General features: G+C 48.0%; 1 protein-coding gene across 4 annotated transcripts in view; it reads left to right on the forward strand.

Annotated features, from left to right (window-relative positions):
- Positions 1 to 15270, forward strand: part of Slc2a10 (solute carrier family 2 member 10) — a 24835-nt gene extending 9565 nt beyond the window's left edge. For 3 of the 4 annotated variants that reach the window (XM_029560796.1, XM_029560797.1, XM_029560799.1), the window contains 4 exons: positions 9253 to 10527; positions 11020 to 11142; positions 12510 to 12645; positions 13621 to 15270. In XM_029560796.1, the coding sequence (XP_029416656.1) occupies positions 9253 to 10527; positions 11020 to 11142; positions 12510 to 12645; positions 13621 to 13699 (1613 nt within the window). In that variant the 3' untranslated portion in view covers positions 13700 to 15270. Of the gene's footprint in view, positions 1 to 3547; positions 3679 to 9252; positions 10528 to 11019; positions 11143 to 12509; positions 12646 to 13620 lie in introns of all 4 variants that reach the window. The other variant, XM_029560798.1, reaches the window with a different exon arrangement.
- Positions 15271 to 18051: the final 2781 nt, after the last annotated feature.

An 18051-nucleotide genomic window follows, 5' to 3' on the forward strand; every position in this document is an offset into this window, starting at 1 on the left:
AAAATGGGGGGGGGGGCGGTGAGGGGTGAGGGTAGGGGTGATTTGAATTAGCCCTTTAAGCCCCATTCTAGGATGTTCTGTAGAGAATCATAGTAGGCAGTGCTGGCTTTGAGATAGATATTATCTCATTTGTGCATCCAGGAGACTCAGAAAAGTTCAGTGAATTACCCAAGGTCACACAGCTATGTCACAGAATAAACGTTCTCATTCCAAAGGGAGGAACAGGAGAACATCAGGAAGGATTGGAACAAATCAAGACCCAAACCCAGGAAGGCAATTACTAGTTCCTGATGATCTGTGCCTGGCATCTGGGGTGCACAGTGTCCTGGGCTTAGGCAGCCCTGCCCCTATGGCCTCAGTGACTGAAGCCCACATGGCCTCTGAGCTGGCTCTTCTGTGGCTTTCCTTGATATATTATGGTCCATATTTTTGGCACTTCTAACTTCCTGTGATATCCACACCAACATTCTGTCATCAGCTCCAGGGGTAGTAGATTCCTTTGGGACCATGGCTTACTGTGGCCTCAGAGTCCCTGATCAGCTGATCATAGTGAACGACTTCCTAGGTGGCCTTGTGCCAGCCCCTGTGCCAAAGGCTCTCCACTCTCAAAGGAAAGACTTTTAAATAAAGCATACAGCCATGGGGATAAAGAGAAAGAAGGAGCTCAAGAGAGGGGATACCATAGGAGACAGGTGCTATCAAGGGTGAAATGGGGAAAATGGGGATACTTTAACTGGGGAGGGAAGAGGGAGAGCTAGGCAGGAAGAGAGGAGAGATAAATAATGCCTAGCTGGTGTAAGAAAATAAAACAGGGAAATGCATTAGTTCTTTTTAATTTAATAAATAATAATAACAATAAAAAGCATACAGCTTTGAGGCCACATTGGGGGGGTTTGGTCAATTCTCTAGGTGCCCTCAAGGTATTTTTCCTATTGTCCCAATATAATATGGTTGGCTTATTTCTACTGGTGCTAATCTCTTCAGAAACCTTGTTTCCCATAGCCCCAACTTCACACAGGCGTCTCTGACCACTCTACTGTTGTTTTTTGCTCTTAATTATCACTGTAAATCTGAATAACAACAGCTAACAATAACTGTGCCATAGCTTGAATGCTGGATTGCCTTGCACCAGTTTAATCAGTGCATTGCTTTTAAAAGATATACTGTTTGTATCTGGGCATGGTGGCACACACCTGTGGTCCCAGCACTTGGGAGGCAGAGGCAGGTGGATCTCTGTGAGTTCAAGGCCAGCCTGGACTACTTAGTGAGTTCCAGGACAGCTGAGGCTACAGGGAGACCCTGTCTCAAAAAAAAAAAGAAAAGAAAAAAAGATATACCATTTGTGTGGCGGGGGGAGTGCATGCGTGTGCATGCTATGGAAGGAGGTTAGAGGAAAAGTTTTGGGAGTTGGGTCTCTCCTTCTACCTTGTTGAGCCACCGTCCAATTATTCCTGTTGCTCTGTGTACTCCAGGCTAGCTGGCCCCCCAAGCTTCCAGCCAGTTCTGTCTCTTGCCTTAGGAGTGCTGGGATTAACCCACCGGTTTTTCTCGTTCGCCTCGGGTTGAAGGATGTAAAAAATTCAGCACCCCTCCCCGTTTTTTTTTTTTTTTTTTTTTTGGTCTTTTTGAGACAGGGTCTCTCTGTAGCCCCAGCTGTCCTGGAACTCATTGTGTAGACCAGGCTGGCCTTGAACTCAGAGATCCACCTGGCTGGCTCTGCTGGGATTAAAGGCGTGTGCCACCACACCCGGCCACATCTGGCTTTTTGTGAATTTCAGGGATCACACTCAGGTTGTCAGGCTTGTACAGCAGAATGCACTTTTACTCACAGAGCCATGTCACCAGCCCTAGTCTATCACTTTGAAATTGAGCATCCCACAAAGACTCAAGGTGTGGACAAAATGTACATAAATTCTTTGTCAGAATGAAACACAATGGCCACTAGTCCAATTCCCAATAGAATTCTTGTTCCTGTCTGACACGTCACAGCCTGGCCTTCACTGCCCACATTCCTGTTTGTATTCTGGCTAAGACCAGTCTCATCAATTAAGTCCTGATTATAGCATCCTAGGGCTTCTGTAGTCCACATCTCCAAACTCTTCCAAAACCCTCCCACAAACTGGTTCCATAGATTCAAGAACCACATGGTCAGGCATAGTCACAACAACAACCCCACGGCTGGTATCAGTTCTCTGTATTCATCATTTTCCAAAGCTGTGACCCAAATAACTGAAAGAAAAACTGACGGTAGGTGGGGTTTATTTTGCTTCACAGTGTCAGTGTTTGGTCCACGGTGGCTTGGCCCCAAGCATATGGGCAGGACACCATGGTGGCGGAAGTGACCAGCGACCTTCTTCTTCCAACTTGGTCCTACCTCCTAATGTTTCCAGAACCTCCCCAAATAATACTGCTGCTGAAGGACTAAGCCTCCCCCTTCCCCCATAAGAGCATGAGCTTTCTGAGAGTACAATTCATATCTGAGCCATAATAATTGCCTCACGTGGGCTGGCAGAGCCTTCCCTCTGGGAGTTACCTCCAGGGACCAGGGAAAGTGAGGATAAGTGGGACCAGGTTGAATAATCTGGGAGTACTTCCTAGATCAGGAACTGGGATGATGAGTGACCAGAGGGTCATGGGGTACAGGGAAGGTGAGCAGAATGGGTGATGATTATGATAACACCATAAACTCTTGCCTCTGCATACACATTGTTTCACAACTAGGAAGAGGCAGGAGTGAGAGAACAGAGCACAACTCTGTGATCAAGTAACTAGGACCATTGACTGCCTGGCCTTGACTTTGGGCAAGGCACTTCCCCTCTCTGGCATGAGTTTATCCCCTTGTAGGCAGTACAAAGGCGCACCTGATAGAGTTGTGGTATAAAGCAAATGAGTTATTAAGCCTGGTGCTGGACCAGAGACTGCACTCAATAAATCTGGCTACCTTATTATACATGTTCTTCACGTGTCTGGAGTGGGCATGGGGGTGACAGGTACTGCTGGTTCCTTCTAGATGCTTACAGAAATATCTAAGTTTTTAAAAAAATTAATTAAATTTTATTTATTATTTTTATTTTATGTGTATGCGTGTATTGCCTGCATGTATGTAAGTGCACCATGTGCAAAGCCGGCAGAGTTCAGAACAGGGTGTGGGGATCCCCTAGAACTGGAGTTATGGATGGTTGTTAGCTGCCATGTGGGTGCTGGGAATTGAACCTGCAACCTCTGGAAGAGCAGCCAATACTCTTAACCACTGAATCATCTCTCCAGCCCTGCAGAAATATCTAAGTTTAAATGTGTGAATTAATAACCTCTACACTTCACTACCAGTGTTGCAGTGACCAAACACACTGGGCTGAGTTACTAATATTGTTAGTATTAAATTTTACTCTGAAGATCATGGGCATTAAGAGTCTGGTTTGTAAGCAAATTAATTGAAATAAAACTCCAGCCCTTGCATTACATGAGCCACCATCCACATACTCTGTGTTACACATGGCTGGTTACTGCTATATGCAACAGTACTGGGATAGAAATTTTTTTGTGCCAGAACGTTCTCCTAGACAATACTGCTCTAAGAGAGCAGAAAATGGATCTCTGGGGAAGATGAGCGAGCAACCCCAAACTTCACTGATCTGCCAGAAGCAGGAATGGAGGGAAAAGCAGTGCATTGGCAGCATGGTAAGTAGAAGCAGCAGGCAGAGCAGACTCAGGGTAGATCAATGCAAATTGAGCTTCAGAAAGCAGAAACTCAGGGTGAACTTGGAAGCTGTCTGAAATCTTAGGGACTCTGAATGTGGGGGCTCCCTGCAGTCTAAAGGCAGGGACTTAGTGACTGTGGGGACCTAGGGATGAGTGAGTCGAGGATGAGGAGAGATCATTGCTGAGAGGCTGGGTCGCCATGCTGTGCTTCCATCTGTCAGCAACGCGGGGTCTTTCTCTAGCGTCTCTGCCCATGCCCCTTTCTTATTCCCTCTGTTTCTACTGCTGTCTCTTCTTTCCCTCCCTGGCCTAAGTGCCATCCCATTGAGGTTTAGTGACCACCTATCTACCTACCCTGGGGTTGTTCTCCCCCTGCCACCCATTTCATTAACATCTACTTTTTCTTTCTTTTTTTTTTTTTTTTTTTTTTTTTTTTTTAGAACATATTTAAACCCTTTTGGAAGGGTCTAGTAAAGGAAAAGATTGCAGGCTGGACTTGAACTCGCAGAGATCCGCCTGCCTCTGCCTCCTGAGTGCTGGGATTAAAGGTGTGTGCCACCACGCCTGGCTAACATCTACTTTTAGATTCACGAATTCCACCTGTTTCTTGGGGTTATTTTCCTCGATTTTTTATTTGAAGACTTAATTGATGTTCAGATTATTTTGAAGTTTCTGGTAAAAATCGTTTCCCTCTTTGACTGCATCCTACAGTCTTTGGCACGTGGGCCTTCTGTTCCCAGCAGACGGTTATTTTTACCTTATTCCTCCTCCTCTGCTGTTCATTTTTGTGTTTGAGACAGGGTCTTGCTGTGTAGACCAGGCTGGCCTCAAACTTGCTGTGATCCTCCTGCCTTAACCTGGGCTCACAGCCTGGTTTACTGTTTTACAGCAACACACAGCTTAATGTGTCTTAATGAAGGAGCTGGGTCCGGCAAACAGCCCGATTCCCACCAATGGCTTTTCTTTTCTTTTCTTTTCTTTCTTTCTTTCTTTCTTTCTTTCTTTCTTTCTTTCTTTCTTTCTTTCTTTCTTTCTTTCTTTCTTTCTTTTTCTTTTTTGGTCTTTTTGAGACAGGGTCTCCCTGTAGCCCCAGCTGACCTGGAATTCACTATGTAGACCAGGCTGGCCTTGAACTCACAGAGATCTGCCTGCCTCTGCCCCCAGGTGCTGGGATTAAAGACATGTGCCACCACGCCCCACTTTTCTTTCTTTGGTGGTGCTGCTGGGGATGGAACCCAGGGCCTCATTCATGCGAGGCAGGTGTTCTACCAGCAAATTCCATAAATCTCTATTTATTTATATTTATTTATTTATTTTTATTTTATGTGTATGAGTGTTATACCTGCATGTATGTAAGCGTACCTGTGTCGTGCAGTATCCTCAGAATACAGAAAAGGGCATTGGATCCCTGGAACTGAATTTTCTAATTGTTAACCGCCATGTGGGTGTTGGGAATTGAACTTGGGTCTTCTGCAAGAACAGGCAGTGCTCTTAACTGCTGAGCCATCTCTCCAGCCCCACAACTATTTTTAAAAATTATTTATTTATTTATTTATTTATTTATTGGTCCTTTTATTTATTGAGACAGCATCTCCCTATAGACCCAGCTGGCCTGGAACTCACTATGTAGACCAAGCTGGCCTTGAACTCTGCTTGCCTCTGTCTCCTGAGTGTTGGGATTAAAACAGGGGCTTCCTGTAGCACTTGCTGGCCTGTAAGTCACTATGTAGACCAGACTGGCCTCAATCTCACAGAGATCCACCTTGCCTCTGCCTCCCAATTTTCACTTTTTTAATGACTAAGAGGCAGAATACCTTTTCTTCTTTTGTGTTTCTTATTTGTCAGGTACATCTTATCTTCAGGGAAGGATTTGTACAATTTCTTGTATATTTTATGTTCAGTTGTCCCATGAGTTGTGAGCATTTGCAGAAGATAGAGTAAGGTTGGACTTTGTAAATTTATTTTTTTACAGCCTTTCATTTATCTTTTCTTTCTAAAATCTTTTTGAATTCAAAAATTTTTTAAAAATATTTTTTTTTTATTTTATGTGTATGCATGTATTGCCTGGATGTGGGTAAGTACACCCATGTCATGCAATGCCTGTGGAGATCAGAAGAGGCTGTTGGGTCCCCTGGAACTGGAGTTGTGGACAGTTGTTAGCTGCCATGTGGGTGCTGGGATTTGAACCTGTTCTTCTGCAAGAACAGCCAGTATTCTTAACTGCTGAGCCATCTCTCCAGGCCTTATTATTTTTATTTTATGCATATGAGTATATTGCCCGCATGTAGGTAGGTGCACCGTGTCATGTAATGCCCTTGGAGGACAGAAGAGGGCATCAAATCCCCTGGAATTGGAGTTACGGATGGTTGTTAGCCAGCATGTAAGTTCTGGGAATTGAACCCCGGCCCTCTGCAAGACCAACCAGTGCTTTTAACCACTGAGCCATTTCTCCAACCTCACAACTGTTTTTTATATGCCCTTATCATGTACTCAAAAATTCTCTCTTCAAGTTGGGCATAGTGGCATGTGCCTGTAGTCCCTGCTACTTGAGAGGCTGAAACAGGAAGGTCTCTGGAAGCCAGGAGTTCAAGGCCAGCCTGTGCAGCATTCCTCAGCGAGATAAAGAGACTGGCCTGTCACACAGAACATGAACTGTGAAAATAGAATTTTGGCTTCCTAGTATCTATCACACTGTCTTGTCCTCATCACCATGTTAAGATGGCCTTACAGCCCTCCAAGTTCCTCAAGTTAAAAGAAGGAGTGAAGCTGGACAACGTGGTGGTGCACACCTTTAGTCCCAGCACCAAGGAGGCAGAGGCAGGTGGATCTTTGTGAGTTCGAGGCCAGCCTGATCTATATAGCGAGTTCCAGGACAGCTGGGGCTACAGGGAGACCCTGTCTCAAAATGACCGAAACAAATAAAAGGAGCGAATGGATATTGATGACACTATCCCTACCTCACCCAGCATCTCCACAGGACAGCAAAATTGTTTAAAAATTAAAAATACCAGTTATGGTGGCATACACATTTAATCCTAACAGTCAGGTGGCAAAGGCAGTCAGATCTTTGGGCGTTCAAGGTCAGTCTGGTCCAGGCCAGCTTGGGCTACTGAGAGACCCTGTCTCAAAAAACAAAACATAGGGGTCTGTAGAGATGGCTTAGTGGTTAAGAGCACTGGCTGCTCTTGTAGAGGACCCAGGTTTGGCTCCCAGCACCTACATGGCAACTAACGGCCATCCTTAACTCTAGTTCCAGGGGATCAGATGTTGGGGAACCCTGCTGTTAGGGTTGTAGTCCTCCATGTCTGGATAGCTCTAAGGGGCTCGGTGCCATATGGAAGGACTCCCCTTGTCAGCAGGGGGCCTCCTGCTCTCTTCCTGACTTACCTGGAAAGTGCCACCAAGCACGGATGTCTGACCTTATCTGGAACATGACCTTTGGCATAGTTACCTGGAGTAAAAACTACCCCCAGGTTTTTTCTATGTGATAATTAGGCATTGCCCGGTAGTTGGACATTAGGAGCCCACCGCCACATGTAAATAAAGCATACTATGAGCACCTATCAGCTGAGGCTTTGGCTACTGCCTCCACACTATATTTTCCCCAGTCCTCCCACTGAATAAATGGAGCTGTCTCACTGAGTCTGGAGCTGTTTGTATCACTGAACCGGCCTCCCCGGAAGGGCTTTCTTCCGTCAGTGCTCACTGGCCGTCCTGACCCCGCTCGTCGCTTCTGCTCCCTTTGTCCTCGTGGACTGGTGGCCAATGACCCACGAGGAGAGGGAGTGACCCCACAATCTGACACCCTCTTCTAACCTCCACAGGCATTGCATGACATGGGTGCACTTACACAAATGCAGGTAAAACACTCATACACAAAAAATAATATTTTTTTAAAAACCTAAGATAATAAATAAATAAATAAACAAATAAATAAATAAAATAGATCACAGATCACCTTACTCCCAGCACAGGCCATTAAAGGCTTGTGTTCCCTGAGAAAGAAATTCCTCCCTGTCCTGGTGACCTGGAGAGCCCATGTGATCTGGCCCTTGCAGGCCTCTCCGGCTTCAGATCTCTTGTTACTCACCCAAGGTTCCCTTGCCGTTTAGCTCAGAGCTCAAAGACCTTGTGCTCTCCAACCACATCAGCTCTGCCCCTTACTGTGTGACCTTGAGAAAGTTAACTTCTTTGTACCTTGGAGCAGGATGCTGGTGATGGTGCAGGGCTGCTGTGAGATCATTGAGAAAAGGTGAACACAGGTCCTATACCAGCCTGGCCCTTATCGAGTGGCACATGGCCCAGCTGCTCCTCCTCACAGCTGCTCTGGCATACCCAAATCTGTTCTGACTCAGGACTCTGGGCTTGGGCTTCCCTCTGTCTGGTCTGTCCTGCCTGACTTCCCTGGCTTCACCCTCATTGCATTCATGGTTCTTCTCCAATGTCCACCCTTAGCTGACTCCTCTGTTTAAGGCAGTGCTCCACATTACTCCTCAGTGCTCCTCATTAACCCCTAGTGCTCCTCACTAACCCCCAGTACTTCTCAGTGCCCTTCAGTGCTCCTCAGTGACCCCCAGTGCTCCTCATGCTCCAAATCCACTTACCGTGCACCATCGTCAGGAAATCTATCACTGCCTGAAATTATGTTATGGACTTTTTAATCTGCCTGTCCTACCGAGCATCAGGTCCTTGAAGATACCACTATGATGCTAGCCTCAGGATCTCAGCCAGTGTGTGGCAGAATCAAATAAACACATTTGGATGGGTGGGTGTGAGTGAGTGTGGATGGAATATATAGGTGGGTTGAAAAAATGGAAGGGAAGGATGGATGGATCAGTAAATCAATGGATGGGAGCTGGAGAGATGACTCAGTGGTTAAGAACACTGGCTGTTCTTGCAGAAGACCCAGGTTTGAATCCCAGAACCCACATGGTAGCTAACAACTGTCTGTAACTCCAGTTCCAGGGGATCTGGCAGCCTCATCTGTCCTCCTTGGGCATTGCACGACACGGGTGCACTTACATACATGCAGGCAATACATGCATACATGTAAAACTTTAAAAAATGCATAAAAAATAAATCAATGGATGGTTGGGCACATTAAGGGGTCAATGACAGATAAATATGGGGATAAATAGATGGGTTGATAGGTGGATGGAAGGCAGGCAGGCTAGAGATATGGCTGGATGGATAAGATGGATGGATTTTTAGGGTAGAGGGAAGGGAGTGAGGGAGGGAAGGAAAGAGATGGATGCTTGGAAGGAAGGAAAGATGGATGTGGGTAGATGGAAGAAAGGGAACAGGGAAGGAGGGAGAAAAGCAGCTGAGTGCATAGATGATTGGCTGGTCAAATGGATGAATAGAAAGAGGTGGAAGGAAGAAGGAGGGAAGGAGTGAAGAAAGGAGGAAGGGAGGAAATAAAGGAGGAAGGAAGGGCGGATGGTTGAACAGTAGACAGCTGGGTAGATGGATAATTGACAGATAGGAAGATGGATGCATAGACCCTCTGGTGGGAGCCATTCTGAGCCCTGCCCTATCACTTCTATTTTCCAGGTCATCACCCACCTGTCCTGCCCCTGTGTGCCTCAGTGTCTCTGCTAGGTGGCCTGACCTTTGGCTATGAGCTAGTCGTCATATCCGGTGCCCTGCTGCCACTGCAGCTGGCCTTTGGACTGAGCTGCTTGGAGCAGGAGCTCCTGGTGGGCATTCTGCTCCTGGGGGCTTTCCTTGCATCCCTGTTCGGGGGCTTCCTCATTGACCGCTATGGCAGGAGACAAGCCATCCTGGGGAGCAATGTGGTGCTGCTTGCTGGCAGCCTGAGCCTGGGCCTGGCTGACTCCCTGCCCTGGCTGCTCCTGGGCCGTTCAGTGGTTGGCTTTGCCATCTCACTCTCATCCATGGCTTGCTGTATCTATGTGTCAGAGCTGGTGGGGCCGAAGCAGAGAGGCGTGCTCGTGTCCCTCTATGAGGCAGGCATCACTGTGGGCATCTTGCTCTCTTATACCCTCAACTATGTCCTGGCTGGCACTGCCTGGGGCTGGAGGCACATGTTTGGCTGGGCAGCTGCACCCGCTCTCCTGCAGTCCCTTAGTCTCCTCTTCCTCCCTGCCAGTGCAGAGAGGACGGCAGCCCACCAGGATCTCATCCCGCTCCAGGGAGGGGAGGCCAGCAAGCTGGGGTGGCCTCGGTACACCTTTCTGGACCTGTTCAGGGCCCGGGATAGCATGCGAGGCCGGACTGCAGTGGGGCTGGGGCTGGTGCTGTTTCAGCAGTTTACAGGGCAGCCCAATGTGCTGTGCTACGCCTCTACCATCTTCCATTCTGTTGGCTTCCGTGGGGGCTCCTCAGCCGTGCTGGCTTCTGTGGGGCTCGGTACTGTGAAGGTGGCAGCCACCCTGACTGCCATGGGGCTGGTGGACCGTGTGGGCCGGCGGGTCCTATTACTGTCTGGCTGTGCCCTCATGGCCTTGTCTGTCAGTGGCATAGGCTTGGTCAGCTTTGCCGTGTCCCTGGACTCAGGCCCCAGCTGCCTGACCCCTTCCAATGCCACCCAGCAGACAGACCTGCCTGGAAGCTCAAGCCTGCTCAAGGGTTCATCTCCACCACCATTGCCAAGAATCAGCAGGGAACAAGGGCAGCCAGTCTTCTCAGTTACTGAAAGATCCAAGGCCCATCCAGGAGCCCGAGAAACCTCAGCATCTTTGGAGCCAGCCCTGAATGCCGTCACCCCAGAGTCCCCCAGTCCTCAGGAGCACACCCTGCTGTGCTGGGCTGCCCTGATCTGCATGATGGTTTATGTGAGCGCCTTCTCCTTTGGATTTGGACCAGGTAGGAGGGCTCCCCGCTTGGTGGTCAGCCCAGGGACAACGTAGGTGGTGCCCTGGAGCTTTTGTGGTGGGTGATTGAGGCTTCAAGGCTCTTTGCTTATGTCTGGGTGCTCCTAGGGCTGAGGCCTAGCCACATTTGCAGTTTCTTATGGTGCCCCAGATTTTAAACTTCAAGTTCTCGGGCTCCTGGATGGGCCTTGGTTCTTTCAGGTTCTGACCCTGGATTGTTCCATCAACAGGTCTGGCTTGAAAGGAGTTTAATGAGGCAGATAAGAAAAACCCAGCCGTCTCAGTCTGCCTAGGACTGTTCTGGTCTTGAGTCCCAGGAAGTGGAGACAATGGTCATTTACAGCGATTCTTGTAGGAACATGTCGGGGTGGCGCACAGCTGGGAGAATCTACGGTCGGGAGTCTGACAGTGGGCTTAACTTATGTGAGTGGGAGGTGGCCTGCCTGGTTCATGGTGCCCAGGAGCCCTGTTGCTTTCACCCCAGTGACCTGGCTGGTCCTCAGTGAGATCTACCCGACGGAGATCCGAGGGAGAGCCTTTGCCTTCTGCAGCAGCTTCAACTGGGCAGCCAATCTCTTCATCAGCCTGTCCTTCCTCGATGTCATGGGTGAGTGCTCTGGCCTCACCCCAGGCCACTTCCTGTGGAACCCAGGAACAGTTTCCTCCAGAGGCAAATCTTCCGTTTGCCGGGTCACAGTGGCATAAAACCCAACACAGCCTAGCTTGTGAGCCAAAGGGGGAATTTCATCTCAAATCACCAGAAAGAGGGCGGTGGCTGGCTCCAGGCAGAGCTGATTCTGATGTTCTACCACAGCAGCTGCCCTTCGTTCTCAGCCCTGCTTGCCCCCCAGGGACTTCATTCCCAGTCAGACCTGCGTCATGTGCAAAGGTGGCTGCCTGCACATCTCTAGAGTGTCTTTCTCACTGGAGGCAGCCCTCATTGGCTCAGCAAGATCACTTGCCCCTCCTGGAGCCAGTGGCTACAGCAATTCTGAGGTCCAGAGCTTTTTCGGACAGTTCTTAGGGCTCAGCTACTTTCCTACTCCCTGTGACCAAGTGTTTCTGTGTCCAGCTTGTGGGGCTATGGAAACACTTGGGGGAGAAGACCACCAACGATGGTCTCCCAGCCTGGTCTTAGGGAGCCCAGGCATCTTTCTCCCTGCAGCCCCTGTCTTCACACATTTCTGTGTGGGATGGATGAGCAAGACAAGAGAGAGGGGAAGGGGTGAGGAAGGGCTCTTAGAACTGTGCCCTATCATCACCCCATCTCACAGATGGGAAAATGGGTAATAAAGACCAGACAGGTGTCAGAAGACAAGCCTGGTCCTGCCAACCTAGCCCAGGGCAAGTCCCACAGCCAGAGAGGATGCTGGAGGAGCAGCCGTGGCTGCCAGAGAGAAAGGCATCCACACAGAACCCGGCATCCCACTTTGCAGAGTCCTTCCTTCAAGCCTCCTTTCCCTGTCTTGGACCACTGAGTTCAGAGGACTTGGTGTCTTCTCCATCCTGGTCCCTGGTTCAGAGACCCCAACCCCTGCAGAGCCCTCCTTTCTGGGCTGGAACAGTGGTCCCTGTCTTCCTGCCCTCTGGGCTCAGACCCAGGATAGACTGACTGAAGCTCAGTTTCCTGGTTGCTCAGTTTGCAGAGGAAGCCTTCCGGAACAGGACCTCTAGGGCAGGTTTGTCGTGGCTGGGTCCCTGCAGCTGTTCCTTGGCTCAGGTGTTCTAACTCAGGGACTTTTTCCTAAATGCAAGTTGCTCTTGTTTTGGTTCCTGTCTCAGGGATGGCCAGTCATGTTCCTGTTTTCAGGTCCTCATCTGACAGTTGTCGGCCATTCTGCAAACCAGCTATCCACAGCCCTTGCATGGGAGAGCTCTCAGTGTTGACCTAGGACCCGCCAGATGGCCTGGGCTGCAGGACCAGAATGCTTGGACCCTGGCCCACCCACATTCCTATCTTTCTGTCCTCCCAAGGTGCCATTGGCTTGTCTTGGACCTTCCTGCTGTATGGGCTGACTGCTGTCCTCGGCCTGGCCTTCATCTACCTATTTGTTCCTGAAACAAAAGGCCAGTCATTGACTGAGATAGAACAGCTGTTCCAGAGGAGTGGGTACGTGGTAGATGGTGGGTGTGGGGCACAGAGCCTCAGACAAGGGCCCCCCAGACCTTCAGGCTGTCCTGCCCTTTGCCAGATGCCAGATGCCGGCCTCTTCTCCTCCCATCTTACTTCCTGATGCCTGGAGTTCTCACCCCTGTGGATGCGTGAAGTGCTCAAGGGTAGTGGAGCAACTAAGTTGACACCTGAATGAACAGAAAGGGCCAACAGCCTTAGAGATGGGAGAGAATGTTCTGGGCAGCGGGAAGCTCGAGAGCAAAGGCCCTGGGGTAGAGACCACTTGGGTGATTTAAGAGAGCAACACCAGGCCAGTGTGGCTGGGGTGTGATGGGCAGATGGGGGAAGATGGTGGGGACACGGCCCTGGGTATTAGGCTGAGCAACATGCTGGTTCCCACAGGGCTGTGACAGGGTCTGGCTTTGGTGTTTAGAAAGGTCACTGTGGCTGGGATGGGGACGCTGTGGGTAATAAGGCAAGAGAACCAAGGAATGAATGTTGGGAAGGAAGCAGGAAGGGATGGCAGGAAAGTGTGGGGCGAGAGGGAGGGAGAGAGGGTGTGCAGAAAAGGGGAACCCTCAGTCACTGCTGATGAGATTGCACACTGGTGCAACCACTATGGAAATCAGTGTGGAGAGCTCTTAATAGAACTACCATATTTAAAATAGGCCTATCATATTTAAAATGTTCATGCCAGGCAAGGTGGCACATGTCTTTAATCCCAGTACTCAGGAGGCAGAGGCAGGTAGATCTCTGTGAGATTGAGGCCAGCCTGGTCTACGTAGGGAGTTCCAGGTCACAGGCAAGCTGGGGCTACAGGAAGACCTGGTCTCAAGAAAAAAAAAAAAAAAAAGGGGGCGGGGCAGGAGAGGTACAGGCAGGGACACATTCCTGTATACTCATTGCCACCTGTGCAGGGAAGGCCCCAGGCCTGCTGCCCTCTGATGCTCTCATGATCTCTCTCCTTCACAGGTTCCAGAGGAGCGCTGGCCATAGGCAGAACTCCGATGGCTTCCAGTACCACCGCCTGGGGGTCTCTGAGGCTTCCTAAGGAGTCTGTCTGCCTGGAAGATGCTGGAACATTGGTTTCAACAATCCATCTCCAGCTCCCTGTCTGCTGGGCCCAGAGCCCATGATCCAGATTTCCTTCTGGAATCAACCCAGCCCCAGATGAGGCCTCTTGTTGGGGCGAGATGAACCCCAAATTCCGCATTTTGAGGCTCTAGCTTCATGCCTCAGTTTCCCCATGGACTTGGTGTATGTCTGCAGTGTTTATAGTGAGAGCATTCTCTGAGCTCTGTCTTTGTCACACCTCTCATTCCCTCACCCAGTTATTTATGAGGCACTAGGATCTGAGGCAAACAGAGGAAAGCCAGAACAAAATGCTCAGCAAGGTGCCATCAGTTGGCTCTGGGGACAGCTGGTACCTTGATTCCAGAGTCAGCACCCTGGAATGCAAGGGCCAGCTCCAGCACATGACAAGTGCTGGGAGCCGAGCCGTTTCCAAGGTGGGGCAGGGAGCTCTGCAGGAAGGAAGGGATTTGGAGGGACACACTGGATGCTAGTTAGTGTGGCATCTACTTTGTGTGCTATTGATCTTGGGAAATGACTCCCTCAAGCTTCAATTTTCTTATCTGCAGAATGGGGACAGTGGGGTCCCTTGGGGTATATTGATTGATTCCCTCTCAGGAGGGTTTTCAGGAGGCCTCAGGGAATTTCTGCTCACTGAGGACCCCTCCTTTGTGGCACCGTAAAGAGTCAGTCAGATGGAGCCCAGGAAGTGGCTGAGGTTGGAGGTCATGTAAGGAAGACACCAACAAGACGGGGTTAGTTCCTGGACACTGGGGAGCTGCCCCAACCTGCCTTATCAGCCATGCCTTCCCACCCCGACCAGCGCAGCCCCTGAAGCCAGCCTTGGGATTTCCTTGCTCTTTATTTCTAGAGATTTCCCTCATAGCCAATGGCATGCTGGAGCTGGCTTGTACTGGCTTCCTGGAGCTGGCTGGCATGCTTTCAGATCTGAAAACTGGTTGTTAAACACTGCCATTATTTTAAAAATGAGTTATTTTAATTTATAATTACATTATATTAAAAAGCAAAGACAATACTCAAATCATTGCTGCCTAGCCAGGTGTGGTGGCATGTGTCTGTGACCCCAATACTCAAGAAGATCAAGGTTCTAGTCTAGTCTGGCTACATAGTGAAGCCCTGTCTAAATAAATAAATTAAACTAAACAAACCAAAATAAATAGGTAAATTAAGAAAATACCAACACCTGTTGCCACCTCCTGGTTTCACCACTGTTTCACCTTTCTGTTGCTGGGCTGTGCTCATGCTGCGTGTCTGATGGACGTGGAGGGAGACGTGAGCATTTTTCTGGCACTCAGTGTCTTTGCCTTCTCTGCTTAAACTGATCCTGGGAGTATTTTGCATCCCAGAGGTTAGGGAAGACTACAGACCAGGGCTTGACTTACTGTTTGGTTGATTTTCAAGAGTTGAGAACTGGGACTGGAGAGATGGCTCAGTGGTTAAGAGCATTGACTGCCCTCGCAGAGGAACTGGGTTCAGTTCCCAGCACCCACGTAGTGGCTAACAACCATTCATAACTCCAGTTCCAGAGGATCTGACACCCTCATATGACCTCCTTGGCATTGCGTGACACAAGTACACTCACATACATGCAGGCAATACACATACACATAAAATTAAAAAAATATTCTTAAAAAGTAGAGAACCAGGGGCTGGAGAGATTGCTCAATGGTTAAGAAAACTGGCTGTTCTTGCAAAAGACCTTGGTTTGAATCCCAGCACCCACATGGCAGCTAACAACTGTCCATAACTCTAGTTCCAGGGGATTCGACAGCCTCTTCTGTCTTCCATGGGCATTGCACAACATGGGTGCACTTACGTACATGCAGGCAATACCTGCATACACATAAAATATTTTAAAAAAAGATGTAAGAGGAAATATTTTTTTTAAAAAAGTAGAGAACCACTGGTTCAACTGTTAGTATGCAAATTAAGCTCAAAAGTGCCTTCTGCATGTAGCTGATATACTGTGAACAGTACAGAAACTGAAGGAATATCCCACATGCTGATCAACTCAACAGATACCTGCTCCTGTCCTTGATGGAGGAGTTCTGACATAAATCTTAACTGTTCACGTTTGTCTTGACCGGCCCTTCTGGGATGTATGCCCATCTCTTAGCACCAAACTGCACACTGACTGCTTACAGATTGCTTTTTCTTTGGATGAATTTGCCTTTCCACACAAATAAGTGTTTTAAAATTATATTTTGAAATAAATTATTTTGAACATAAATGTATATAGTAACATATTTTCCTTCAAATGCATATTTATTGTCTATTAAGTGTCAGGCATTGATCTAGACCCTGGGGATCAAATGGTGAACTAGACGAGGTCCCTGTCTGCCTTCTGACATTTTGGTGGGGTGATAGATTAGAAATAAGAAGAGAGGGCTGGGTTTGTGGTGGCGTACACCTTTGGTCCCAGCATTTGGGAGGCAGAAGCAGGCAGATCTCTGTGAGTTTGAAGCCAGCCTGGTCTACATGGCAAGTTCCAGGCCAGCTGGGGCTACATAGTGAGTCCTTGCCAAATAAATAAATAAATAAATAAATAAATAAATAAATAAATAAATAATGAGGAAGAGGGAGCAAAAAGGAAAGTAGGGACAGATGGAAGAAGGGAGGGAAAAAGAATGGAGGGAGGAAAAATCAGTCCATTGGTAGATCTTGAAAAGATAAGTAGATAGATGGTAGACTGAGAGATGCTAGATGATAGATAATAGACAAGTAATAGATTATAGATGACAGTTATTGATAGATGACAGATGATAGATAGAAGATTGTTGGGAGCCAAAAGGCCAGAAGAAAAATATCTTTATGGCAGCTTTAAGGTTTCCTGCACATCTTTATGGCCTTGAGAAAAAAGAGCTTTAAGGTTTCCTGCTCTTTATGGCCTTGAGAAAAAAACAGCCTTATGGTTTTCTGTAAGTTTCTATAAGTTAGCACTTAGTTAAAGAATGTAGAAAAACAACTTGTGACCCAGGTCAAGTCAGCCTTGAGAAATGTCTACTACAGATGTTAGTCCTGAGAAATGTTCACCATAGCCGTTAGCAGATGTTCCTTTAGGATAAGAAATAAACCTCCCTAGCTATAGCATCCAATTAGCGTCTGCCCAGCACTTTCCTTCTCCTCACCTTCCCCCTCCCAACTACCAGTATATATGCCTGCTGCTTTCAATAAAATTTTGAGGCTTGATCAGAACCTTGTCTTGCCTCCATTTCCTCGCGTTCCTTGTTTGTTTCATTCCTTCAGGTTATTCTCCCGACCCCTGAACGTTGAAGGCCCATGGGCCGGGGCAAAGCATTTCATTACAGCTGTAACATACTGAAGATAGATGATAGAAGATAGATAGAGGATAGATAGATAGATGATAGATAGATGATAGATGACAGATAGATGATAGATAGATGGTAGATGACAGTTATTGATAGATGACAGATGATAGATAGATGATAGATAGATAGATAGATAGATGATAGATGACAGATGATAGAGATAGATGGATAGATGATAGATAAATAGATGATAGATGATAGAGATAGATAGATGATAGATGATAGATGGATAGATAGATGATAGATGGATAGATAGATGATAGATGATAGATGGATGGATAGATAGATGATAGAGAGGATAGATAGAGGATAGATAGATAGATAGATAGATGATAGATAGCTAGTTATAGATAGATGATAGATGACAGTTGTTGATAGATGACAGATAGATAGATGATAGATAGATAGATGATAGAATGATGGATGATGGATAGATAGATGATAGATAGATAGATAGAGGATAGATGATAGATGGATGATAGATAGATGATAGATGGATGACAGATAGATGAGGGAGATCCTTGATGAGGAATAAGAGAGACAGGGGCAGAGGAGACGGCATGGGTCAGCTGCAGGTGCAGCTGGAGTGGTGAGGGTGGTCATGGGAGCCTGTTTGAGCTGGTGGCATCTGAACAGGGGCTTGTGTGAAGAGCTGCAGCAAGCCATGCAGAGATCTGAGAAGAGCATCCAGGCAGCTGGCCCAGCTTGTGCAAAGGCCCTGAGGTAAGACTGAGCTTGGCAGGTGGGAGGACCAGCAAGGAGGCAGGAGTGAAGAAGAACAGAATGAAGAAGAGGAGGGAGAGGTTGGTAGGGTCTGATTCATCATTAGACCAGGCCACAGAAAGCATTCAGCTGGAGGACAGGGAGTCAGGGATGGACATGATGTGATCTGACTTAATTCGTGAGCTCCTCACTGGATGCTGATGAACACAGAAGGTGAATGCCCACTCAAGACCATGGAAGAGACCATTAGACATGGCAG

This window comes from Nannospalax galili, unplaced genomic scaffold (genome assembly GCF_000622305.1).
Source record: "Nannospalax galili isolate Female #2095 unplaced genomic scaffold, S.galili_v1.0 scaffold492, whole genome shotgun sequence".
In the NCBI taxonomy this organism is placed as follows: Eukaryota; Metazoa; Chordata; class Mammalia; order Rodentia; family Spalacidae; genus Nannospalax; species Nannospalax galili.